This window comes from Eublepharis macularius, chromosome 9 (genome assembly GCF_028583425.1).
Source record: "Eublepharis macularius isolate TG4126 chromosome 9, MPM_Emac_v1.0, whole genome shotgun sequence".
Classification (NCBI taxonomy): Eukaryota; Metazoa; Chordata; class Lepidosauria; order Squamata; family Eublepharidae; genus Eublepharis; species Eublepharis macularius.
The window spans coordinates 41496627-41522500 of record NC_072798.1 but is presented as its reverse complement, the minus strand read 5'-3'; the positions used below and the strand labels follow the sequence as shown (position 1 = coordinate 41522500).

General features: G+C 43.1%; 1 protein-coding gene and 1 non-coding gene across 5 annotated transcripts in view; one reads left to right on the top strand and one right to left on the bottom strand.

Moving 5' to 3' along the window:
• The window catches only part of LUC7L2 (LUC7 like 2, pre-mRNA splicing factor), a 34492-nt gene extending 13966 nt beyond the window's left edge, over positions 1–20526 (top strand). For all 4 annotated transcript variants that reach the window (XM_054988102.1, XM_054988104.1, XM_054988100.1 and 1 more), the window contains 8 exons: positions 4293–4391; positions 5223–5333; positions 12088–12231; positions 12947–13123; positions 13693–13784; positions 14045–14074; positions 16315–16509; positions 19522–20526. In XM_054988102.1, coding sequence (XP_054844077.1) covers positions 4293–4391; positions 5223–5333; positions 12088–12231; positions 12947–13123; positions 13693–13784; positions 14045–14074; positions 16315–16509; positions 19522–19720 — 1047 coding nt within the window. In that variant the 3' untranslated portion in view covers positions 19721–20526. The remainder of the gene's footprint in view (positions 1–4292; positions 4392–5222; positions 5334–12087; positions 12232–12946; positions 13124–13692; positions 13785–14044; positions 14075–16314; positions 16510–19521) is intronic.
• Positions 20527–25483: 4957 nt separating this feature from the next.
• On the bottom strand, positions 25484–25632 carry LOC129336387 (U12 minor spliceosomal RNA). The gene has a single exon (XR_008597706.1). It is a non-coding gene; the product is annotated as a U12 minor spliceosomal RNA (small nuclear RNA).
• Between the last annotated feature and the right edge of the window lie 242 nt (positions 25633–25874).

The window sequence follows — 25874 nt, the reverse complement described above, 5'->3', positions numbered from 1 at the left end:
ATTCTATCATGCCTGCCATTGTCATTCACCAGCTATTATCATTCGGCTTCTGTAATCACTCCACTCCAAGATATAAGGACAGATGGACTCATGTTCTAGCTGTGTCTGAAGAAGGGAGCTGTGGCTCATGAAAGCTCATACCATACCACACATTTTGTTAGTCTTATAGGTGCTACTGGACTCTTGCTCTTTTCGACTGCTACAGACAGACTAACACAGCTACCCATCTTGATCTTTCCCAGGAATAGCATTTTAGGGGATATTTGGGACTACTGCAAGGGGCGGGGGGAGGCAAGTAAGTAAAACTCCATAGGGGGAAATCCTATTCCCCACAGTGATCAACATATACCACTTCCCCCTGAGTTCTTTCCCTACTTCCTTCTCACCTTTGTTTTACTTTTTCCGGGATAATGTTAATGCTAGGTTATAATACAAAAGTCATGATGTTTAGGGATCTGTAAGTTTTGGCTAGCCTTGACTGCCAGCCAAAATTTATGATCATCACAACCCCCCTCCCCAGTTCCAATCTAGGAGATGAGTAGGATCTTGCTTGATAATACACTGTACTGTGGAGGCATTCAGAGCTCCTCCAAAGCATGACACGGTTTGACTTCAGGGATGCTGTCTTCATAATCTTCTAGTTCTGGAGAGTCTTGCTGGCCAGAAGGAGAAAAAGCAGTCATCGTGGTGAATGAATTTATGAACTCCTAATTTTTTGAAAATTATAATTAATTTTTTAAAATTCAATTAAAAATTGAAATACAAAATAAAGCTATAATTTATCATATATATAAATTAAACATAAATTAAGCCTACTATACCAAAGCAAAGAAACTAGGCATGTCATCTTACTCATAATTGATTCCATAGGGTAAACACAATTCCAGGCTTCCAGCATCAACAGAAGATTTCTGGTGCTCAGCTAAAAGCAAGCTTGCTGTAATAATTAAATTCTTAATTAGTTTAACACTAGTTTAATTTGTTTATCAGTATAACATTTAAAAAAACAATGATGGATTGATTCCTGGTCATATCCAGTCATCTTGCTTATTTCCATTTGAATATTCTCCCCAAATACTTTTGCTTTCGAAAATTCCCACCACATATGCATAAATATATTAATGTATCTACATTTCCAACACTTGATGGAAACAGCATCAATCACCTTTGCTAACATCTTCAGGATATAATGCCACCTAAGCAATATCTTTATACATTTTTCGTGCCATATTATTGGATAGCTCTTTGAGTAATCTTCACCATATTTCTTGAAGAAGTTCAGTATTTATTTTATTAAATTTTTATTCTGCTCTTCCCACAAGCAGGTTCAAGCTCTTCCTTATATCTGAATTTGCTCCATTTAGTCTTGTACATCAAAGCATAAATTTTGGCTGTTAGACCATGCTGATGAAAAGCATAAAGAAGATATTTGAAAATCTTTAATGGTGTAAATAATATTATATGCCTGTAAACTGTAAAAAAAAAAACCTGGAGCTTGTCTGATGACCTCAAATCATTAATCAACTTAGCAGTTACTCAAAAGAATTCTGTAATCTGACACTTGGACCCTGTAGAGAAACAGACTACTTCTGCTTATACACTGGGATGCTTCAGCTTTCAGTTTATATATAGCCCCCTGAAGTTAGGAAAATCAGGCAATTCCCCCATAGGTGACAGAAAGGCTTTGTATAAATACATGGATTTCTTAAAGATTGAATGAGTAATTTTTTAAGATGAAATTGATCTAAACAAATTTTGTTGTGCAAAGCCTGTTAATGATGATGTAATGGTCTAAACAATGATATAATCAGATCTCCATTGTTCACAGTTTTGAAACCTGACTGACCAAATAAGATTTGGTGCCCTGCTATCATTCACAAAGGATTTAAGGAGGAGCCATGACAATTAAACCAATATTTAAATTGGTAGCAGCTGCATGGTCTTATACCAATTTATGTAAGAGAGTGTGCCAATGAAAAGAAAAGAAATAACAATATGGTGGTAGGTGCAGAGCAGACTGGACCGGAATTAATCATTTTAACGTAAGCAGACCTACTGGATCAGAACAGTAACCATCTAGTCCAGCATCCTCTTTCGCACACTGAGCAGCTGTTACTCTGGAGGGCCAGCAAACAGAGCATAGGGGCCAACATTTTCCTTTGATGTTGTTTCTCGTACTGTTTTTTGTATGTTTCCTGCTCCTGGATGTGGACGTTCACTTTAATCATAATGGCTAGTTGCCATTGCTGGCCTTACTCTTAAAGCCATCACTATGTCAACTTGATGGGAATTCCGTAAGTTAATTACTCATTAAGGAAAGTACTACTTCCTTTTATATGTCCTATCAACTTACTGAGTGTCCCTGAGTTCTACTATTTATGGAAAAATACCACACCCCACAAATAATTTAATAAACCTCTGTTATGTTCCCCCTTAATTAATCCAAAACATCCCTTAATCATTTCAGATGGTAAGCTAGCAAAACTTCCTAGTAGGAGAGGAATTCTATGTTAGTAGCTAAATCTTAATGAATGAAAAAATAAGAATGGCTCTACATTTGTTTGTATTTATTTTAATACATTTTTATCTGACCCTTCCATTGTTCCCCCTTCCCCATTTCATCCTTGCAACAGCTCTGTTAGATTACTTAAACGGTGAGTGACTGGTCCAGTGTCGCCCAATTTGTAGCAAAGTGGGGACTTCCAAATCCTCCTCTTTCTGTCTGTCTATCGAATTTAGTTGCTGTTTTTTTAGAGATTTGCTTGAGGCAGCTCAAATAATAAAATAATAAGATTAAACGATAAGTCATTCAATTAACAAGCCATTTAAAACAGCCAATAAAAACCCAGTGCATAAAATATTTTTGTCAGGTTGGATATAAAATAGACATGAGTTAATGATGAGTAAATAGATGCATTGTTTTGTGATGCCTTGCTAATGAATAATGTTGGATATGGAGAGGTCATGTATCTTAAATGAGTTGTTGAAAATACTGAAAGTGTATTGTATTTGGTTGTTGTGGGTTTTCCGGGCTGTATTGCCGTGGTCTTGGCATTGTAGTTCTGTGACACTGAGAGATCTCTGTCTTTTGGTGCTACACCTCTGAAGATGCCAGCCACAACTGCTGGCGAAACGTCAGGAACTACAATGCCAAGACCACGGCAATACAGCCCGGAAAACCCACAACAACCATCGTTCTCCGGCCGTGAAAGCCTTCGACAATACATTAATCCTGTGTATTTTTCTGTAAAAAAAATCAAAGAATTTTAACAATTTAAATTAAAATTTTATATGTTGCATAAAGTATTGTACCACAGAATGCATGGCTGAAAATTCTGTAGGTAATACATCAACGCTCAACTTAATAATTAGATAATGGTGCCTGAAAATTGAAGTTGAAAGAGGTCTCTAGAGTTGTCGTCTAAAGCACTATATCCCCAGGCCTCATAACTTTTTGTATATCTCTAGCACCCTTGTCATTTCACCGGAAAAGGCTTGCAGTGTAATCCTAAGAAGAGTTACTCCAGTCTAAGCCCATTGACTTCAGTGGTCTTAGACTGGAATAACTCATTTTAGTTTTTTTTTAATATTTTTATTTTTTATTAACTACATTAACTAACAATACAAAGGGAAGAAAGGGAACAAGGGGAGGAAGGAAAAAAAAAACACAACAACTACAACATGTAACAACTATGCTACACAAAATGTTTTCCCTTCATACTGCCATTATTCAAAAGTTAAAGCTTTATGTTATATTGATGGAGTGGTTGACCTTACTAAATGCAAATTACAATTTAAATTCAAATTAAATTTTCCTTCCCCTCCTGGGTCCCGGACTCAATTCGGAATAACTCATTTTAGGATTGCACTGTTGAACTTGTATCCTATCGCTCCTGCCAGAGGAACACTTCACCATCAATGGAACACTCATAGGATCTAATCTATTGTGATTTTTGTATTCCTGGTGCCAAACAGAATCCAATAACTGAAGCCATGTAATACCATTTTTAAGATCAGCCAATATAATGCTAGTACGACTGCAGCAGTATGTGGCTGAAGTTCAAACAAAAATTTGTCTGCTATTCTTAGTTTGAACAGTATTATATCAGACATTATAATATTGACTGTTTCTGATAACTTATTGCAAGAATGAATGTCATTTGCTAATTAGCTTAAATGTTGCATTGTTTCTCAGCTATCATGCAATTTGTTCGCTTCACAGTATTTTATCAGAATATTTTAATATTTTGTATTTAGTATGCCTGTCTAAAATTTTATTTTTCTGTCTTTAGAGGATGGACCTTGGAGAATGTCTGAAGGTGCATGATTTGGCATTAAGAGCAGATTATGAAATTGCATCCAAAGAACAAGACTTCTTCTTTGAGCTTGATGTATGTTTTGTCTTTGGACTGTCTTTACCATATAAATGTGATGGAAGCTGTAACCAGGAGGGAATCTAACTCAGACCTTGATCCTTGTTAAACCTTGGTCCTAAAAAGGAACCTAAATTTTCAGTGTGCAATTTTGTGAAATGTTCGGTTTCATGGGATTTACAGTTTTTGGTTAATGTTGGAACATCATTAAGCCTGTAGTGGGAATAACAGAAATTGGACATTTTGTTAAAAGAGTGTTGATACTTGAGAGAGAGCTGTTCAGCAGGGCTTCTCTTCTGCTGTTTTGACAGTGTTAGGTAGTGTTATGTATGTGTGATATTTTCAGGAGGATTACTTTCAGTGAAGACATGAGAAGAAGAATGTACAAAATAGCAGTATTGTTTGGTGAAACCCTTTGGGAAATGGAAGAGCAAGTCATAATCCTGTAATGTTCACACAGTGAGGACCTAGAGCATTATTTTCTTTATATGAAATCTATTATCTGTCCTCACTTAAACTCTTCTCCCCTTGCTAGTTCACTCAAGGATGTGATTCAGTCCTCCTATGCAATTATACATCTAATTGATTGAATGTTTTGTGTCAGTCCTCAGCATGAACAGTACAGGAATGGAAGAGTGAAAATGTGCTTGTTAGTTTTAATATTCCTGTAAATGTGACTTGAATTATAATTACCTTAAGATCTCCTAGAAATCCTTGATGATTGTGCTAACTTAAATGCAAACATTTGGTGCAACTTTTTAAAAGTTGAAATTTTAACCTGCAGTGAATGGACTCTTTGCCTAATGAAAAACATTTATTTTTTTTACAATGAATCTTTTGATGTCTTAGGCAATGGATCATCTGCAGTCATTCATAGCAGACTGTGACAGAAGAACTGAAGTGGCAAAGAAAAGATTGGCAGAAACCCAAGAAGAGATCAGTGCTGAAGTTGCAGCCAAAGTAAGCATTGAGCACTCATTGAGAGCACAGGTTTTTAAACTGTTTCTCCAACTCTGTTCAGTGTGAAAAATGCTTATTTTAATCATTTCATTAATTATTCTCAACAAACTTCTGAGGTCAATAATAGTTCACTTTACAGGTATGGAAGTGCAGCAAAGAAAGAATAATATTAAAAGGAGTCATCCAGAGTGTTGACAGCTAAACGTGGACTTGAACCTGGGCTTCCTTAAACCAGTTCAAGTGCCACGTTCATTACACTGCGGTTTAGGAGGCCAGATGGTGTCTTTTGGAGTTACTCTATATTCATCTTCGTTCTTCTGTGCCTCCACACATGGGGACTGCGCAGGTGCAGGCCAGCCGCCGGAGAATTTTCTAGAGCTTCCATGGCTCCGAAGGGGCCGTTTGTCGCGCGCCTCAGCGACCGTCTTCCCGCCCAAAACGGTCACGTGCTCCTTCAGCGACCAACGGCCCCTTCCCTCAGTTCTCTTCTTGCCGCCGCTTGGAGAGAACGTTTGAGCTTCGCGCTCTGTGCTTGTGCTTCGTGCTTTTCTGACTGATTAATCTTGGCTTTTGGACTTCGGACTTCGGACCTCGACTATTCTATCGGATCTCCCTCTGGACTTTGACGAAATACTCGGTAATTTGACTCGGACTGTTTTTAACCCTTCTTTCGCGTGCCCCTGAAGATGGCCTCAACGGCTCTCTTCAAGCATTGTCTCCAATGCCACACCAAGATGGCCAAAACCGATGGCCATGAGCTGTGCCTCTTTTGTTTGGGGGAGACCCACAACGTGTCGGCCTGCAAGATCTGCCAGGGCTTCACCAACAAGGCCCGGCAGGATCGGAGGGCCCGACTGAATTCGTCACTGTGGCAGTCGGTCATGTCCGAGGGGACCCCGTTACCTGAGGCCGGCCCTAGCCCCTCTGCCGAAAGGCGCTCAAGAGCTGGCTCTGTGGCCTCCGCGAGGTCGGGGTCGAAACCGCGTCCCCCGAGTGCCTCGGCGTCGAGAGCGGCCTCCCCAGCGCAGGGTCCGGCGCGGCCACCCCGCAGCGCGTCATCCACCAGGTCGGATCCGAGACCGACATCGGAACCGAGGATCCTGGTGCCGAGTCCCCGGTCGGAACCGACGACCGGTTCGATCCCTATAAAATCTAAGAGGTCGAAACCGAGGTCCCCTTCGAAGGCGAGGAGCGCGTCGGTTCCGAGGTCTTCTTCGGAACCGGCAAAAAAGAAGAAGAAGACCAAACATCATCGGTCGCCGCATCCCGCTCCCCAGGAAGAAGTCATCGTGCTTCCTCACACGCCTTCCCCTCATCTGGGTTCCCCCGAACCAGAGGAACTCTCCGTGCCGGGGCCGGATCCGATGGCCTTTGAGACTGTGCATGCGGAGTTCTCTTCTGGGCCGGAGCCGAGCCTGCGCCGTCGGAGTCGACCATCGCCTACCCTTCGGTCGCCGAGGTTGGAACCGAGCCCGTCTCCTCATCGGGGCCGCCCATCTCCTGCCCGTCCATCTCCGCCTGCTGTCGGTCGTGAGCGACGTCGGTCCGGGGACAGCATTCGATCCGCCCGATCCACTGCGTCCCGGCATCGTCAAGCCTCCTACCTTCCCTCACCATACCATTGCCAGTGGGAAGGGACACCTGCTGGTTTCTCCGAGTCGGAACCGGGTCCATCGACGTCGAGACGATCGTGGTTTCCCCCTCCAGTCCAGGGTGAGGACTCCCAGCGCGGTTCTGAGGAAGGAGAAGTGGAGAGCCTGGCCGAGTACCAGTCGGAATCCTGGTCTGAACCATCGCCGGCTGATGATCTGGTGCCATCTACGGGCTCCCCATACGAGGACCTCCGCATCTACGCCGACCAGATGGCGAGGATGGCCCAGGCCCTCGAGATGGACATCTCCTCGGCGACCCCACAGACCAAAGACAAGCTGCTCAAGCGGATATACGGTGACAACCCGGCGTCCATTGGCTTCCCCATGCTCGAGGGTATTGAGGAGATCATGGAGAAGGTGTGGAAGGTGCCCTGTGACCAGCCTCCAACATCTAAGAGGATCGAGCAGCTTTATAAGATCAAGCAGGGCACCTGGCCGGCGTTGGTGAAGCACCCTCCACCTTCCTCCTTGGTCACGGAGGAATTCAACCCCCGACGATCGGGTCACTCCTCGGTGCCTGCCGATAAAGAGGGCAGAAAGCTTGATGCCATGGGCAGGCGCCAGTACATCGTCGCTTTGCTGGGTCTGAGGATTGCCAACTACCAGACCATCATGGCAGGGTACCAGCTGTACCTCTGGGAGAAGTTGGCGTCCTATACCCGGGACCTCCCACCTGAGCAGAAGGCTGTGGTGTCCCTGCTGCAAATAGAGGCTGTCCGGCTGTCTAAACAGCAAATGAATGCTGGGAGCCACGCTGCTGACACTGCTGCTAGAGGGATGGCTTCGGCGGTGGTCCTCAGGCGCCATTCCTGGTTGCGGTCGACCGCCCTGTCTCAGGAGGTGCGTTCCAGGGTGGAGAGCATGCCCTTTGAAGGGGACTCGCTGTTCTCCAAGTCCACCGACGAGACCCTGAAAAAGAAGAAGGAGGACAGGCAGACGGCTAGGTCCTTGGGGCTGGCTCCTGCGGACAAGCCCTCCTCCAGGCCACGGTACGCTCCCCGGTCCGGCCCTTACCATTTCCAGGGCAGATACCAGCAACAGCGGCCGGGTTTCCACCAGTATCCTGCCTACCAGCAGCGGCCTTACCCTCCCGCACAGCAGCAGAGGAGGCGTCGGCCCTTCAAGCCTCGTCCGGCACAACAACCGGCCCAGCAGAGAGATCAGCAGGGCGCCGGGAGGCAGTACTGACGGGTCACGCCAGCCGTATCCCCGAACTTTTTGGACAGACTGAGTCCACTCCTCTCTGAGTGGGAGTCAATAACATCTGACTCATGGGTCTTAACTATTGTTGAACTGGGATACGGGCTGGAGTTCGTTGAGCTGCCTAGATGCAGTTCACCCCTGACAGCTGTCAATAACACTATGGCCGAGCTGGATGCGGAGATCGTGTTGCTCTTGGCCAAGGGTGCTGTGGAAGAATTGCCCTATGAGGACTCTGTAAAGGGTTTCTTCTCTAGGTTCTTCCTGGTCCCTAAGAAGGATGGGGGATTACGTCCCATTTTAGATCTGAGGGGCCTTAATGCCTTCCTCAAGGTGACCAAATTCAAAATGGTTACATTGGTGGCTGTGATCGCCTTGCTGAAACAGGGGGATTGGTTTGCGGTCCTTGACTTAAAGGACGCATATTTTCACGTGGGGATACGGGAGGAGCACAGGAAATACCTGAGCTTCGTTTACCGGCAAAGGGTTTTCCGGTATAAGGTGCTCCCCTTTGGCCTGTCCACTGCCCCACGAGTGTTCACGAAATGTGTGGCTCCTGTGGTCTCCTTCCTTCGGGAAGAGGGCTGTACCATCTTTCCGTACCTCAATGACTGGCTCATCGTGGCTGAATCGGTGTCTAGGCTGGTGCGGGACATTGGTTTAGTGCTTAGCACTTGTACACGCTTGGGGCTCTTGGTAAACTTTGAGAAATCCAAGCTGGTGCCCACCTGCAAGGTTTCCTACATTGGTGCACTGTTAGACTCCGTGGAGGGTAAGGCTCTACTCCCCCTGGAGAGAGCTAGGTCCCTAAGGGGTCTTGTGTCCATGTTTAAGAGGAACCGTTTCCAGTCCGTGCGCACTATCCAGTGCTTATTAGGTCATATGGCAGCGGCCACCTCTGTGGTCCCCTTCGCTAGGCTGCATATGCGCCCGCTCCAGAACTGGTTTGTGCGGAGGTACGATGCTCTGCTGCACCCTCCGTCCCTCAAATTCTCTATCCCGAGGGTCATCCTCTCCTCCTTGGACTGGTGGCTGTCTGATGACAACTTGTTTAAAGGGACCCCCTTTGGGTATCAGCACCATGACGTCACGGTTACCACTGATGCCTCTCTGTTGGGATGGGGGGCTTACTGTGGTGATGTGTCTGTGCAAGATGTCTGGTCTGAGAGGGAAAAGACCCTCCATATCAATGTGCTTGAACTAAGGGCCATTCGTTTCGCACTTGTGTCTCTTACAGCACTGCTGAGAAATCGTCAGGTCTTGGTGCAGACGGACAACACGACTGCCATGTACTACGTGAATCAGCAGGGGGGCACAGTGTCCATGGCCCTGTGCCGGGAAGCCACGCTCACTTGGCAGTGGGCTATCAGGAACGGCGTGTCGCTCCGTGCTATACACGTGGCTGGGTCAGACAATGCCCGGGCAGATGCCCTCAGCAGGGTCCCTTTGCTGGACCACGAGTGGGAACTGAACGTAGAGTGCGTTGGGCCGATCTTCCAGATGTGGGGTCATCCAGTGATAGACGTGTTCCCCACTGCGGCGACCACCAAGGCCCACACGTTCTGTTCCAGGGCAGGGAGCGACCCCCTCTCTATTGGGGATGCCTTCCAGTTTACGTGGACGCAGGGCTTGCACTACATGTTTCCTCCATTCCCCTTGATTCCCAGGGTCCTGTGCAAGATAGAGGACGACGGGACGGACTGCATCCTGGTGGCCCCCTTTTGGCCACGGCAGGTTTGGTTCCCGAAGCTCCTGCGGATGTCCCAACGGACATATGTGAGTCTGCCCCCTCGGCAAGACCTTCTCCTGAACGGGAGCCTAGTCCACCACGATCCCAGGAAGCTGCACCTGACGGCTTGGCGGATCGTTCCTCCCCTGTAGGCTTTACTGACGAGGTACAGCGGGTCCTCCTGAATGCTCGTCGGCCATCCACTAGGCGCGCATATGCGGCCAAGTGGCGCAAGTTTGAGCTTTGGGCACTTGCTACAGGAGTGGTGCCTGACAGCAGTCCCTTGGGGGTTGTATTCGAGTATTTGTGCCACTTGCGTGGCATGGGCTTGAAGGTTTCCTCCCTCAAGGTCCACCTGGCAGCGATATCAGCTGCTCACACCCGAGTTGAGGGTGCTACACTGTTTTCTCACCCACAATCCCGCCAGTTCCTTAAGGGCATGTACAATCTTTACCCACCTGTGTCGGCGCCAGTGCCTCAGTGGTCACTGTCCTTGGTACTCTCACGTCTCATGTTGCCTCCTTTTGAACCTATGGCTACCTGCCCCTTGGATATGTTATCCTACAAGGTGGCATTCTTGGTGGCTGCAACATCAGCCAGAAGGGTCAGTGAGCTGTCTGCACTGCGGTCTGACCCTCCCTTTCTTGTGTTTCATCCCAACAAGGTGGTCCTGCGTCCCTGCCTCGGGTTTCTGCCCAAGGTGGTGTCCGCCTTCCACCTCTCGCAGGATATTTCACTGCCTGCTTTTTTTCCTCAACCTTCCTCTAAGGGGGAAAAGGCCCTCCATTCCCTAGACTTGAAGAGGGCCCTAGCCTATTATCTGGATAGGACGAAGGGATTCCATTCCAGTCCTCACCTGTTTGTATGTTTTGGGGCCAAGGACAAGGGTAACAGGGCTTCCTCACAGACCCTGTCTAGGTGGATTGTGGCGGCCATTAGCAGGGCCTATTCCCTGGCAGGGGTAGCTTGCCCGCTTCAGGTTCGGGCCCACTCCACGCGGTCCCAAGCATCCTCTTCGGCACTCCTCAGGGGGGTGCCCCTGGTTAACATTTGTAAAGCAGCCACGTGGTCCTCTGCAGACACCTTTGTCAGGCATTACGCCATTGATGTCAATGCGGAGCAGGATGTATCTGTGGCCAGGGCTGTCCTACACTCCCTTTTTTCCTGAGGGGGTCTTGGGAAGATTTTCTTGGCGTACCTGCTAGGTACCCTTGAGTGAATGAGTGTATATATGTATATTTGGGTGTATATATGTGTAAATATTGGGTACTGATGTATCACTGCACAGTTTACATAGATGTATATATGCATATCTATTTGTTGTTGTTCTTGTTTGTTCAATAAAATTGTGTTGGACTTCACCCCACCTTCCTTATTGTGTGAAGCTTGGTACACTCCCATGTGTGGAGGCACAGAAGAACGAAGATGAAAACAGGGTTAACATACCTGTAACTTATGTTCATCGAGTTCTTCTGTGCTGACACACAACCCTCCCTCCTACCCCGCTGTGAATTCCAATGCACAAGATGTGGTGGCTGTAACTGAATCTGATGTGTTTTAAGGTGTTACGGCTAAGTGTGTTGGTCAAGCGGCGGCAAAGGAGAACTGAGGGAAGGGGCCGTTGGTCGCTGAAGGAGCACGTGACCGTTTTGGGCAGGAAGACGGTCGCTGAGGCGCGCGACAAACGGCCCCTTCGGAGCCATGGAAGCTCTAGAAAATTCTCCGGCAGCTGGCCTGCGCCTGCGCAGTCCCCATGTGTGTCAGCACAGAAGAACTCGATGAACATAAGTTACAGGTATGTTAACCCTGTTTTATCCTATGAATGGTAGGTTTCTCTAAGATCATTGTTCGTTCAGTCACCCAGTGATATTCATGTGAGTGGGAATTTGAAGCCAAGTCTCAAAGGTCCAATTCTAATACTCTGATCTCTGCACCACATTGTCTCTGCTTTACTTTCTCCATTGCTTATGGCAAAGAATAGGCAATTTTTTTTCTATTTTTGTTTAAGAGGGCCCAGTTATAATCTATATAATCTCATACTGCTAATGTATTTCTTTATATTGCAGTGACTGACTGCTACATATTTCTGAAATGTGGTTGTTGTAAGATGCACATCTCAGTTTTGCTGGAAGAAAAATCTTTCATTCATGATTTTTTTATTTTTCCCCAAAAGGCTGAACGAGTCCATGAACTGAATGAAGAAATTGGGAAGTTGCTCGCCAAAGTAGAGCAGCTTGGAGCTGATGGTAATGTGGAAGAATCACAGAAAGTAATGGATGAAGTGGAAAAAGCAAGGGCAAAGAAGAGGGAAGCAGAGGTGATTTAAATCCATGGTCTTGAGTAGTGTATTTAATTTGATCCTTTGAGGTTAAAACAGCTTCCACATTTATAGGCTCTTGCAGTTCATTAATAATGTTAATCCTCAGTACTGGCATTTATGGAAAGTCTTAAGTTGCTTCAACTATATTTATTGTATCAAAAAAATCCAGTAAGTCCTCATGACTTATGAAAGTTGCAGACTCATAAGAGTTACAGGGTTTAGCTACACAAAGCACAAATAATACTATCCTACAACAATACTTTTCTCAGATCAGTAGTACTTAATGAATTGTAGGTGATCACCTTTTACTTTACCATAGCCACGTTTACAGATTTTATGATACACACTTCCTACAGGGAAGACCTTTAACTCCTTTATCACTGTGTCTGCTTCAGAGCTATACTGGCATCTGCACTTTCAGTGATTCTGAAGAGAGTAGAATTCTGCACTAGGAAGTAGAAAATTGTGTTAAGCTTTATAAGAGGCAACTATAGACATTTTGTTCAAATCCAGGAAAAATGTATACTCCCAAGCATTATGTCTTCGATCACACTCTTCCTTTCTTGCCATGCAGCAGATTCACTTGCCAACTGCCCCTCCCTTGAGGTGTTCTCAAATTAAATCAAAGCCTACAATTCAAAACCAAATTAATCCTTCACCCCAATTAAAAATCTCTACATATTAAGGATGTCCATTAATGTGTGTCTTTCAGGAAGTGTACAGAAATTCAATGCCTGCCTCTAGCTTCCAGCAGCAGAAGCTTCGTGTCTGTGAAGTGTGCTCAGCCTATCTTGGTCTACATGATAATGACAGGCGGCTTGCTGATCACTTTGGAGGAAAACTGCACTTGGGTTTTATTGAAATAAGAGAGAAACTTGAAGAGCTTAGGGTAATTATATGTTGCTTTCTTAAATTCATTAATGATAACTGGTTACTGGTCAGTTTTAATATATTGGTACCTCATGTTTGGAACTGGTAATGTTTCTGGAAATGAGAGGTTCCATTTCAAAAGAGCTAATATAAAAGCTTATATGCTACTGGTCTTTTGAGCATATATTTGATGCAGACAAATGCAGAAAATATTTTTCTGAGGATCATGAGTTAATATTCTGAACTCCCCATGATAGGTCTCTCAACAGAGATCTATCAGTTTGACTCACTGCCCCTGCTAGCTTCCCTGTCTGCTGAAGAAACTTCCTGGAGGAATACATGCTGTTAGCAGAGCCTCCAGTAGAGTAGTTCTTTTGCGCTGGTCTCTGCCTACCATCAGATTACTAAAGTTTTATTCTTCAGTATGGATTGAAGGTTTTGATTTTTTTTTTAAAAAATCCAGATTAGAGAAATCACTGGTAAGGGCTAAGAAATGGGAAGAGAACCAAATATAATCTAATAAATGCTTCGGTGGTGTTGAACCTCCTAAAGGAAGTTACTAAAAAAAATGTTACTTTTGTTTTTCAGAGGATTGTGGCTGATAAACAAGAGAAAAGAAATCAGGAACGCCTCAAAAGAAGAGAAGAGAGGGAGAGGGAAGAAAGAGAGAAATTAAGGAGGTAGAAATTAGTTGTATTTACTTTGAAGAACTCCACTTGCAGTTCTTTAACAGTGGGAAAAGATTGATTAAATAGATGGCAGTGGTCTCTTCTGTTCATTATCTGTGGGTCAGACTTGAATTTTGTGCTCTTGTTTAATATCACCTGTGCACTAAATGGGCAAAATGCATTGCTTTAATGGCATTCCTTTCTAATTAGTGGATTGTGCAAGCTAATGTTTCAGCATATGTTTACTTGTCTGTTTTTACACTTGTTCTCAGATCCCGATCCCACAGCAAGAATCCCAAGAGGTAGGATACTAGTTTTATTTTTCCTGTGAATTTTTACAAATGCTTTATTTTACTGCCATAATTAGTAAACAAGAAAGTCTTTTCTAGTGATGAGAGGCACAGTTCCGTTCTTATAACTCTGATGGAATGTGGCAATGGCAGATAGCTCCATGACCTACTGGTATTTAATCACGAACCGCTACCCGGAGGTAAAGCAAGTATACTCACACATTCTTAAATAATTTAAATATTTTTTCTTAGAAAGTGCAGTGTGCTAAAGTGCTTACAAAATTTAAAGTATTGTATACAAATCTAATCCAACATCGAGAATATAGTTTCCTATCAATCAATAGATACCACATCAAATATCCATATAATAAATAGTAGTCAGATTGGACCAACTTGGTGATATGATAGAATTTGCCTATGGGCTTGAGTGTTTTGTTGAATACGAGCCTTTGAAAAAGTTTATTGCAAAACGGGATATAAAATATGCTGTCAAAACCAGTTTGGCTCTTCAGCTTCAGCTCCATTTCAACACGATTTTCTAGACTGTTGTTAATTACTTTGGAGAATCAATCTAGTTCAGAAGGAACACCACCTGGAAAAGACATAAAAGACACTGTGAGATATAACTATTGGAGCTTTACTACTTATCTTTCACTGAACCTTTACTACTAACCTTTTACATTCTCATGGAGGACCCTCTTCACCTGTTGGATTTTATGGGATTTTCTATTAAGAACTTATGTATATTTTTGTATGCTATATATTATAATGGATATTTGATGTGATGTCTATTGATTTGATGTGGTATCTGCTGATTGATAGGAAACTATATTCTGGATGTTGGATTAGATTTGTGTACTAGGGGTGTGCACCTGACAAATATTTGGGTGTCCCACTTCGGGTTTACCCGGAACGTGAAAAAGTTTAGGAAAAACCCCTGAAATCTGAAGTGGCATGCTGCTTCAGATTCGGGTTTCTAAGTTGCTGCAGTATGCTCCGGAAAGATTCAGAGCACACTGAAGTAACAGGGAGGGGGGAGGCCCACCCTTTAACCCTACCTCCACCCCACTTACCTGGTCAGGCTCCAGCTGCGAATGCTGCACTGGCCAGATGGCCTCCCCTGCCGCCGCCGCGACCAGTGTGGCTGTCCAGCAGAGAGGGCCTTCCCTGCCGGTGCCACTGCACAACCGCGGCTGGCACAGCCAGCTGGCAGAGAGAGACGCCGCTGCCACCAGAGGCCAGCGGGGAGGCAGGAGGGCCTCCCCCCCCCAGCCGGTACCAGGTAAGTGGGGATGGGGAGATAAGGGTGGGGAATAGAAAAGTTTAAAGGGCCCTGCCACTTGTGAAAGGGCCCTTTAAACTTAACTCCCAAAACATTACGAATGTTTCGGGAAGCTTTGATTTGGTATTTCCGAATCAGGGCTAGCATGCTGGCCCTGATTCGGAAATACCAAAACTTTCCGAATTGGGCCCGATTCGGGTCTTTTACCCGAATCAGATACCCAAAGTGCACATCCCTATTGTATACAATACTCCTTAAATTTTTATAAGCACTTTAGCACACTGCACTTTCTAAGAAAAAATATATTTAAATTATTTATGAATGTGTGAGTATATTTGCTTTACTTCTGGGTAGTGGTTTGTGTTAGTCGAAAACTTTTTTGATTCGGGAGGAGCTCTCCTGTGGTTTTTGATATTTAATCATGGGCAATGCTGGCTCCATGGTTAATTTCATAATGGAATCTTTAAACAGCAAGTTATTAGTGCTGTGATGGGAAATAGACAACTTGGGTGTATAGATAACATTTAACCAAAAAAAAAAGTGCAGTATGAGCCTCTGTCCCACTTCGTATGCCACAAAATATACTGTGTCTGTATTGGCCCAGAAGTATTGAGCAGCAAGTTGGTACATAAGATGCAAGGCAACCTGAACTGGAAGACAGGTTTAAGGCTTTTTACATCCAGAGGAGTTTGAACTCCCACTTGGCAAATCTGGCATTGATGTGCAGTGCAGCTGCTGCTGCCCTTCTGGCCACAAATGATGATGAACCTTGGCCATTTTTAATAAACTGCTGCTACTAAGACTGGTATCTGTAAGACTACGGATTCAAATTTGATTTAAAGTTCTGTGAAATTCTGAAATTTTCATACTTTTTACAGCATAAATTGCTTCAGTAAGAGATTTGATTTACGGGGCAGACTTGGTAGATCTGTTGGAGTTCCTTTTTTATCTACTCTAAGTCTCCTTTCAGATCTCGATCCCGCGATCGCCGCAAACATCGGTCTCGTTCCTCTTCACGTGAACGAAAGAGAAGAACTCGATCAAGATCCCGTGAGAAACGCCACCGTCACAGATCTCGTTCCACCAGTCGCAGCAGGAGCCGCAGCCACCAGAGAAGCAGGCATAGCTCCAGGGACAGGAGCAGAGAACGCAGCTCTAAAAAAAGGTAACTATTGGGTCAGTAGAAGGAGCAGTTCACAACTGGACACCTCCATGAACTTTCACTACTGTTTCTGTAGGAACATAGACAACACCTTGACCAATATCCTGATTTTAACACTCTTAATATCCTGCATCAGAGGAGGCATTATGTCATGGAATCATATGCCCCATAATATTTAATTGTAACCTTCGATATTTTAATATTAGGGTTAGTCATGGCATATAAAATCTAAGTACATATTCAACCTGTTTTCACAAATTATGGTGTTATAGTATTTCTGAGTAGTTGTATGGAGATTAAACTTGTGCTATTCCTTTATGTGCTTATGTGTTCTTTAGTACATTTTGTTTGGAAATATTCCTTATTTTAACAGAAACAGTAGAATTACATGTCCTTGTCATTTTCCATTCTTGACTGTATTTCTTTCACCCTAAAATGTTATTTTTGTTTCAAACAATACCTATTTTGATAACAGATGTACCATTTAAACAATGACTCTTCAATTGTTAAAGTGACTTTCAAAAATCTGCTTCAGAACTTCATTAATACATTTTAGGGTCACCTGTTGTTTCCTTTACTAATCTTCTCCATTTGCTGTGTACAGTGATTATGGTTCTTGTTCCCGTGAGTGTCCCTGGGTGACCTCACCCAGGGGACACTCACCCAGACCTAAGCATTCTGTTGATGACATCACTGTGTTGCTCATGTTTGAAGCCTTAGCATAGCGTTTATTCCTTTCTTTTCTCTGTGCAATCTGTCGCCAAATCATGTTGCTTCTCCCATACAACATCGCAAAAATCTGACAGTTTTCCTCCACCCCCATGCCTTAAACTCTAGTGGTCTTCCACTGTGACTAGTGTGACCATCTTTTGCCTTTTCCTTGTGTCATCCTAATTCTTCTCTGTCCATTAGTTTTCTCCTCAGATCATTTACCCTTCTAGGCATATTCATCATATGGCACCCTTTCTCCATCCAGCGCACTTTTATCTTGACTATGACCCATGTTATACTTCTGTCCTTCTTTATAACCCTACTCATCACCCTTAGAAGTTTCCATTTGCTCCCTATTGTTGCTGCAGATACTTGGAGCTCATTCCCAGAACTCCTACGTAGTACCACATGAAGATAGTTTCAGGTGGGTAGCCATGTTGGTTTGTAGTAGAAGAGCAAGATTTGTGCCAGGTAGCATCTTAAAGACTAACTAGATTTGCAGGATATGAGCTTTCAAGAGAGAGCTCTCTTTGTCAAATATTGTGAGGAGCAGGCCTTGTTCCACCTAATACAGAGTAAAACTTTGGTTCAGGCTTCATGTCCTGCAAGAAATCTTACTAGGCTTGTTTATTGGGAAAGGCACAGGCTCTGTTAATTAGCTGCACCTGGGCTGTTCTCCTGAGAGAGTGACCTTGGGAAGGCCAGTGCTTGGTGCTGATCTCAGCTCTGGCCATACTCTCTAAACTTTCACAGGGATGTAATGTCCAATTAACAAGTTGAGCCCTGATTGGTTCCCTGAGTGGGCTGATGCCCTCTCCAGATTTCAAGAAGCCTCTTTGTATCTAGGCAGTTTACCACTCTTGACCAGCCTTACTACCTGGCAATCATTATCAGCGATCTGCAATGTGAAGGAGAGCTCCTCAGCTCCATGCTATCTCCAGGATTCCTAGAGTGAGCTAGCATGAATGGACTTTGGTAAGATCAACCAGCCTTGGAACCAATAGAGAATGCTTAGTCAGTCAGCAAGTAGTATTTTAGCCAGTTAGAACATATTTAGATCAGCAAGCTGTTATTTGTTTTTTGCCTTGCCTAAATGCTAAGAGTGGTTTCTGCCATATGCTCTGTGTTCTTTCTATAATAAATTCCAAATATATATTTTACCAGCCTGTGTCCAGAGTTGCTTACTTAGGAGAACCCAGGAAGCTGGAGTGCTTCAGAACAAACAACCAGAGCTTTTAGAGGCTCCTAGGGGACCTGAGTGGCCAGGAGAACCATCAGGGATGGGGGATGAGAGTCTCTGGGTCAATACAAATATTGTCAGGTATCTGATGAAGGGTGCTCTGCCTCTCGAAAACTCATCCCTAGAAATCTAGTTAGTCTTTATGCTGCTACTGGACCTGAATAATACCACATCTTCCTCTCCTTAAAATCATGATATTTCAATCTTGTATTCTGTCCTTTAGCCCCTACTCCTTTCACCTCCATTTTCAGATCAGAGGGTTCATTCTTTTGGTTGTTGAAGCACTATGTACAATAGTAACACTTGATATGTTAAGTGTTGGAGGCTGGGAGCCAATGTAGTTACTCATATTTGCATTTATCACTTCTTCATCAGAGGCAGTGTGTAGGGGTTAGAGTGTCAGGCTAGGATCTGGGAGAACAGGGTTCCTTCTGCCATGGAAGTTTGCTGGGTGATTCTGGGTCAGTCACACATCTTAGCCTAATCTACCTCACAAGACTATTGTAAGGATAAAATAGAGAGGAGAATAATGTGAACTGCTGTGAGTCCTCATTGGGGAGAAAAGTATGGGATATAAATGAAGTGTTAACTAGGACTGGGAATATCAAGGGGCAAATCTCCTCTCTGCCATGAAGTTCCCTGGGTGACTCAGCCAGGCTCTCTTTCAGTGCTAAGACAAAATGGAAGAAGGGGAAATCATGTATCCCTTCCTGAGCTGCTTGGAAGAAGACAGAGTGACAGTGGTAACAATCCAGATACAAGGAAGATGCTTCGTTTTTCTACTTGCAGAATGTGTGAATACACCTTTTTTGTTAGGATTACATGGGAAATGTACTAGGTAGCAGCATGTTTTAAATTGTGATCCTTCTAAGCTTTAGAATTTTAACTAAGGCAAAAATAATCTAGATATAGGAAGTTGTCCAAATTTGGCTCTACTTTCCCCAGTTTTGACTCTGGAAATAGTTCAGTCTCTGCTTTCTCATGCTCTGCTAAAAATTGACTTCTAAGTTGAACAAAAACAAAGCAAAGTAATATAAGCTATCAAATGGATTGTATTTTTTCAGATCCTCTAAAGAAAGATCATCCAGAGATAAAGAACGGGCAAGAGACCATAACAGAACATCACGTGACAAAGACAGGAGCTCCAGAGAGAAATCGCCTAGAGACCGAGATTGCAAAGACAGGAAGCGTTCCTATGAAAGTGCTAATGGCCGATCAGAAGACAAGAGAAGCTCAGAGGAGCGTGAAGCAGGGGAAATATAACTGGCTGTACATTCACTTGATCCTATAGCTTCCTATGGAGTTGCATACTGTGGTTTAGTTTACAGTTATTCAAAGGGACACCAGTGAACAGATCCACACACTGATCCAACTAGGGTAGATGTACAGTGTATAAAAATGGTTATAATGAAGTCGGAATTGACCCTTCCAATTGATGACAGCTAAAGCAGTGTCCCTTCCCCTCCCCTCCCTTCCAACAACCTTGTAAAACATTATTTTCAAAAAATCTCTTCAATGCAACGATTTTATGTACCATGATGTAGATCTCAATGTTTTATTCTCTTTTTTCAATACAAGTTATAGTGAACAAACTATATCGTGCTCTTTGCCTTGGATGCTTTCAACCCTTTATAAAATCCTCTAATTTTCTTCCAGTCCAGACAGCAGCACTGAGTGGTTTTTAAAGAGGGTAGGTGGGTGGGTCCCAAGCTTTTATTATCACTGTCAGGTTGTGTTCTCAGTTGCTTTTTGAGCGTCCCAGATGTTTTGCAGTATGTTTAGATTGGGGACATGTGCTGGAGAAAGCAGAAATGTGGGTTTTTTATTTTATTTTTTACAGTGCCTATTTAGACTTGGAAATTGAACAGCTTTGCATTTCTTCCTTTTTAAAAACTTCTGTTGAAACTTTGAAATCAAAGCCATCCCCATATCCCTGTACCATTTGATTGGTATGTGTTCAGTATACTTGTTTTTTTCCCATAAGACTTTTTTCTGCTTTTTCTTGTTGGGTGTTAACTGCACATCCTTAATTGTAAAAAAAGAAAAGAAATAAAAACAAACAAACCCAATATTGTCCAGTTGAATAGCTGTTTGTTCCCCCTGCTTCCTCACAATTAAGGTGCATGTTGCTAATATGTGTGCTTTCTACCATGAAAACCCAACCAGGGGTTGCCATAAGTCAACTATGACTTGAGGGCACTCTCCACCACACTATCAGGTTAATTATGTGGGAACTACTTGATGAAAGAGAACTAATTGCACATAACACTCATATTTGAGATGCAAGTTTCACAAAGGTGCTTTAGGCCTTGAAAAGAAGATATGCTGACTGCCTTTATACATATGCAGTAGTAGCTTTCACTTGTGGAAGTTACTTGTAACAATTTCATTGACATACAAATGCTGGTTTGGGGAGGAACCACTTCATTTTTCCCAGGCAGCTGCATTCAGAAGATGCAGCAAATTGGAGGTGGATCAAAAGCTTCCAAAATCAAAAAAATCTCAATCACGGTGTGTGGGGTCAGGGGGAGTACGCAAGCATATGCATGCCTGTCAAAATGCACACATGATGGATCTGGAGTTGGGGCTATGCATTCCTCATATTCTTTGCAAAAGCATGATAATTCAGAAACGTGCTTAAATGTTGATGCTTTGCTTTTCCTCAAAGCCAAACAAGCTTATGAGTTTTTTGCAATCTCTTTTCATTTTTCATTTCCCTGCTCTTTGCTCATATTATCTAAGCTTAATAAGAAAATTCTATTCTTTTTGTTGCAAGACCTCTTAAACGAAAAAATGGAATCTCTGCAGTCCATCACTGAATTTTAGGTATGCAAGAAAAGAATGCATATTCAGGATCATTTAACTTTTAAGGCATAATATGTGTTCAGTGAACCTGTCTATGCGTTCTTGCCTAATTGCCTTCTGAATCAGACCAGAGGCTATCTGTTAGCAAGAATCCTAGCAGGTGATAGGCACACTGTTAAGCATATATGTATGTATAACAAACCAAGATGTTCTCACTAGCTTTGCTAATCCAGTGTCTTCCTAATGTGTCATTATCTGAAAGGTGTTTCTTGACCATCTTGGTGGTTATAACACAATTAGCTTCGAAACTCCTGATACTTATCAGTTAGCTCCACCTGTTAAAGATACATATATTGAAATGTACAGAATGCTGAAATGCTACAAAGCTTTCTAAAGTTGGACAGTTAGCTGAACCCCTCCAAATAGTTATTACATTGAAATAATTGCTCTCTAAAATCACTCAGAATATGTAATTTCACTGTTTGAACTATATAAACTTCTAGAATCCTGTGTGTGAGAGTATTTTTATATTCCCATGTGTATGTTGCAATCAGACGCCAGTTCTTGGTTGTTACTGGAAATCCCTTCAAGACTGATTAAAGGTTGTGAAAGGGGAATAGAGCTGCAACCCAACATTCTGCCCCATATATGACTTGGCATATTCTCACCTAAACAATGTTAACAGGCTATCCTGCATTTGGTCCAGCTGACCTCAGAGGATGTTAAGGGATGTTTCTCTCCTTTATCAGTTTAGTTCAATATGGTCAGTCCTGATCACCAAGTGTCTAGCTAGTACTAAATTAACCTGAGCTACAATATGTGAGAGTTACAATGCCCTGGATTTTTCTAGTAATATAAATTAAGGATTATGCACCAAATTCCAGGTTTTTAACCTAGTAGAAAATTATTGTCCCAGTGATCTTACAAATCTGGGCTGTGTGATGTTCTAAGTCTCTTTATTTTAAGGGATCCTAAATTAACAATTACTCAACTAAGCTTAATCTACTCCGTGACAAAATATTACTAACACAGTGTTTGTTTAAAATACTACTTTTGTAGATAATTTGTATTAAATCGTGAAATACTTGAGTAATGGTTGACTTATTGTCCTCTGACGTGTCCTCTAATTGCTTTTTTCACACTGCTTCCCACATATTTTGAAACTTTGGTTCAGCTGCAAATAAAGTATATAGACTGGGTAGTGTAGGCAGAGGGTAGAACACTGGGGAAGTTTAAGTACAGTATATATCAATGGATTTCAAATTTTTTGAGTCTAACTGCTTTGTATTAGTAGCTGCAGAGGCTAAAATGGTAGTGACAGTGGTAATCCTGGAACAGCAACCTCTGTTCTCGTGCATTTTTACTTGTGGCCGTGGAAGAGGAGGATCTCCTGGAGGGCCAATTTCATCACAGTAAACTTACAGTATCAAAAGGTCTGGGCACGGAGTTCGCTGTGGGTGGTACTTTCAGTTCATTGCTCTATTCCACTGCTTGCTTTTGCTCGCTCTCTGTGTTTGGCATATTATCTACTAATATTCCCTGGATCCTTTTTTGTTTCCTTCCAACCTACTAGCCTCATGCCATCCTAGAAAGTACGAAATCCACTGTACCATGAGAGTAAAATGCATATATGTAGTTTGGATACATGAGAAGGAAGCTGTTGATAGTGCTGGTGTTTTTCCCATGGAAAAGAAAAACAAACATTGTTCACTTGTTGCTAATTTCTACAAGGACTGTTTTAGGGTGTGCTAAAAATTGTCATATGACTTGAAATAAAGCCAAGGCAAGCTAGAAAATTAAAATGTGTGTGGGAAATTGTAAGAATTAATTAGGGAATGTGCATAGCATGCAACTAGCTGCAGGTAGAATAATGTGGTTCTGATTATAACCTGGTGAAAACACTTCTGTTTTGAAGGAGGCATGGTAGGTACTTGCAGAAAATTTCACTTACTCAGAGAAATGGTTGTTGAACTGTAGTTCCTGAACTGCAGGAACTACAATGCCAAGACCACGGCTATACAGCCCGGAAAATCCACAACAACCATCGTTCTCTGGCCGTGAAAGCCTTCGACAATATACTCGGAGAAATTGTCGAAGGCTTTCACAGCCGGAGAACGATGGCTGTTGTGGGTTTTCCGGGCTGTATTGCCGTGGTCTTGGCATTGTAGTTCCTGACGTTTCGCCAGCAGCTGTGGCTGGCATCTTCAGAGGTGTAGGAACTACAATGCCAAGACCACGGCAATACAGCCCGGAAAACCCACAACAGCCATTATTACTCGGAGAAAGTTTGGTCATCTATGGTCATCTATGAAGTTGCTTTAAAATGTGCATGTAATACCCTAACAGCAGAGGCAATTCCACTATTGTGTGGCATGCCATCCCAAGAACTGAAATACTGCTAAATGCTCAAAACTGTTACAGAACATCTAGTTGCACAGATCTCTTCCAGAGCTACTCTCCTTTGTGACTTGAGCTGCTGCACTGGGGTTGGGGAGGGCTGCTGTCATACTGACACTTGTGCCTTATTGTGTCCTTGCTAGGAATGTAAATGCTGCAAACTAGGGGACAAAGAGACGCTAGTGCTAGCTGTAAGAACAGCGGATAACTTAGATCCTGCCTCCCTCATGCAGCCTTCTGTGCCTCTGAAACTGTTTCACAATGGATCAGTGGCCCCCTGGGGACATGCTGGAGGGGAGTAAAGTGGGGATAGGAATTCTGCGAGAGGAAGGAATTGGTAAAAATTCCCAGTCCGGCATCTGCAAGCAGGAAGTGCCTAACCTGAGTGGAAAGGCAGTTTAAGATCCAAGGCTGTACTCAGCAGTATTTCATGAAGTTTAAAAATGCTACAATTCTACATCTAGCAGATTTATGTGCATATACTGAATTACAATACTAACCCTTGCAGATGGAGGGGGCAAATGCATGAGGTTGGTGGTAGAAAAATGTTTGAAAAATTGCATGTGTGCTGGGGTGGAGTGGTGGAAGGTTAAGGAATTGTAATTTATTCCTGGAAGCCCCATCTGAGATGGGGAGGTGGTCCATTATCACCTGTTTCATCGCAATCCTAGAAGCTAAAAATATGAAGAAACTGACATTTTAAATTTTCACGTTTTGGTACCTACTAGTATGGCATTATGTTTGGGTTTTGGTCTGAAATTCTACAATGCATATTCCATTTTGTATGATCTGGCAATTCTGGAGACATCAAACATTCTGGTTCTCCTGCCAGCACTAAACCCAGGATGTTTAACCAGGGAGCAGGATGTTTGCTGTTGAGAAAGGAACCATCCTGGGGGAGAAATGCCTTCATTACGCTAATTCGAGATTCAGATATTTTCTGCAGTCAGTCTCTTTTATTATAACACATATTTAACAAAATGACAAATAATGCAGTTGATATTAGGTCAGTTGATATTATTAATCCCTTAAGTAAATTGCCTTCCCACGACGCATTTAAAAATGTACTTGTTAAACAGCTTGGGTGCAGCAAAAACAACAGTAATATATAAGGTTGGGGGGGGGAGTTGAAGGCAGTCTTATTGTATACTTCGAACTGATGACTGTTTTTTGGGGATGGATGGTGTCTATGAATATTTTTTCCTATTCTTTGATCTCATACAAGATACCTTCAAAAACACAAATCTATTGGCATAGTGTGTGTGGTCAAATTGCAGAGAAGTTAGCCGTGTTAGTCTGTGGTAGCAAAATCAAAAAGAGTCCAGTAGCACCTTTAAGACTAACCAATTTTATTTTAGCATAAGCTTTCGAGAATCAAGTTCTCTTCGTCAGATGCAACTGATATAAGGCGACCCTGTAGGGATAAGGCAAGAGACTAACGGGTGGTTTGCCTCAGTGTAGCAACCCCGAGCCTTCTGGTGGTCTCCCATACATATAGTGACCAGGGCTGACCCTGCTTAGGTTCTTAAATCCGGCTAACCGGATTATCTAGGTTAGGGTGATTGTTTTAAAGCTGTTTAATATTTAAATATGGAAATAATAACAAGAATTTTTGTAGGAAAGAATGGTAAAAGTTGTGATTAAGATTGTAGCACTTACAAAGTTCGAGAGTATGAGGCGAAAGGAAGCAAAGATTCAATATGAACAGTTGCGTATATAAGAGAGTTCCATTAAATTGTCTCAAAAGAAAAAAAAGTTAGCATATCTGAACAGAACAAGGATAGAAAGCAGAATTTGTTTGAAACCTGTTTTTAAGAAGATGTTCGGGCAGATCAAACGCCAAGGCATCCCGCTAAGTAGGCGGGTCACCATAGGGACGACCTGTACCCGTTCAAAAATTCTTCTCACATTAGCAGTGAGGATCCGGGCGTCACCCCGGATCGTTATTTTCCTTACTCATAAGTTTAAGGCATACCGTTGTCTTCTCACGGAGGCCATGGGAAAGAGGTCAGTATCTTTATAAGTCAGGGTGAGCAAATAGAGACAATAATAAAGAAGCACAGCAGTTTAAAGACTTGATTTCATAACCTTCTTCTTGATCATTTCCTAAGCAAAGAGGCGAAAGCCATCTTTAATGTATAGAAATCTGCAGTTACGGCTCTTCTGCAAGTATGCAAATAAGCATTGTCCCCGCGAGGGATGATGGGAGCCTGGC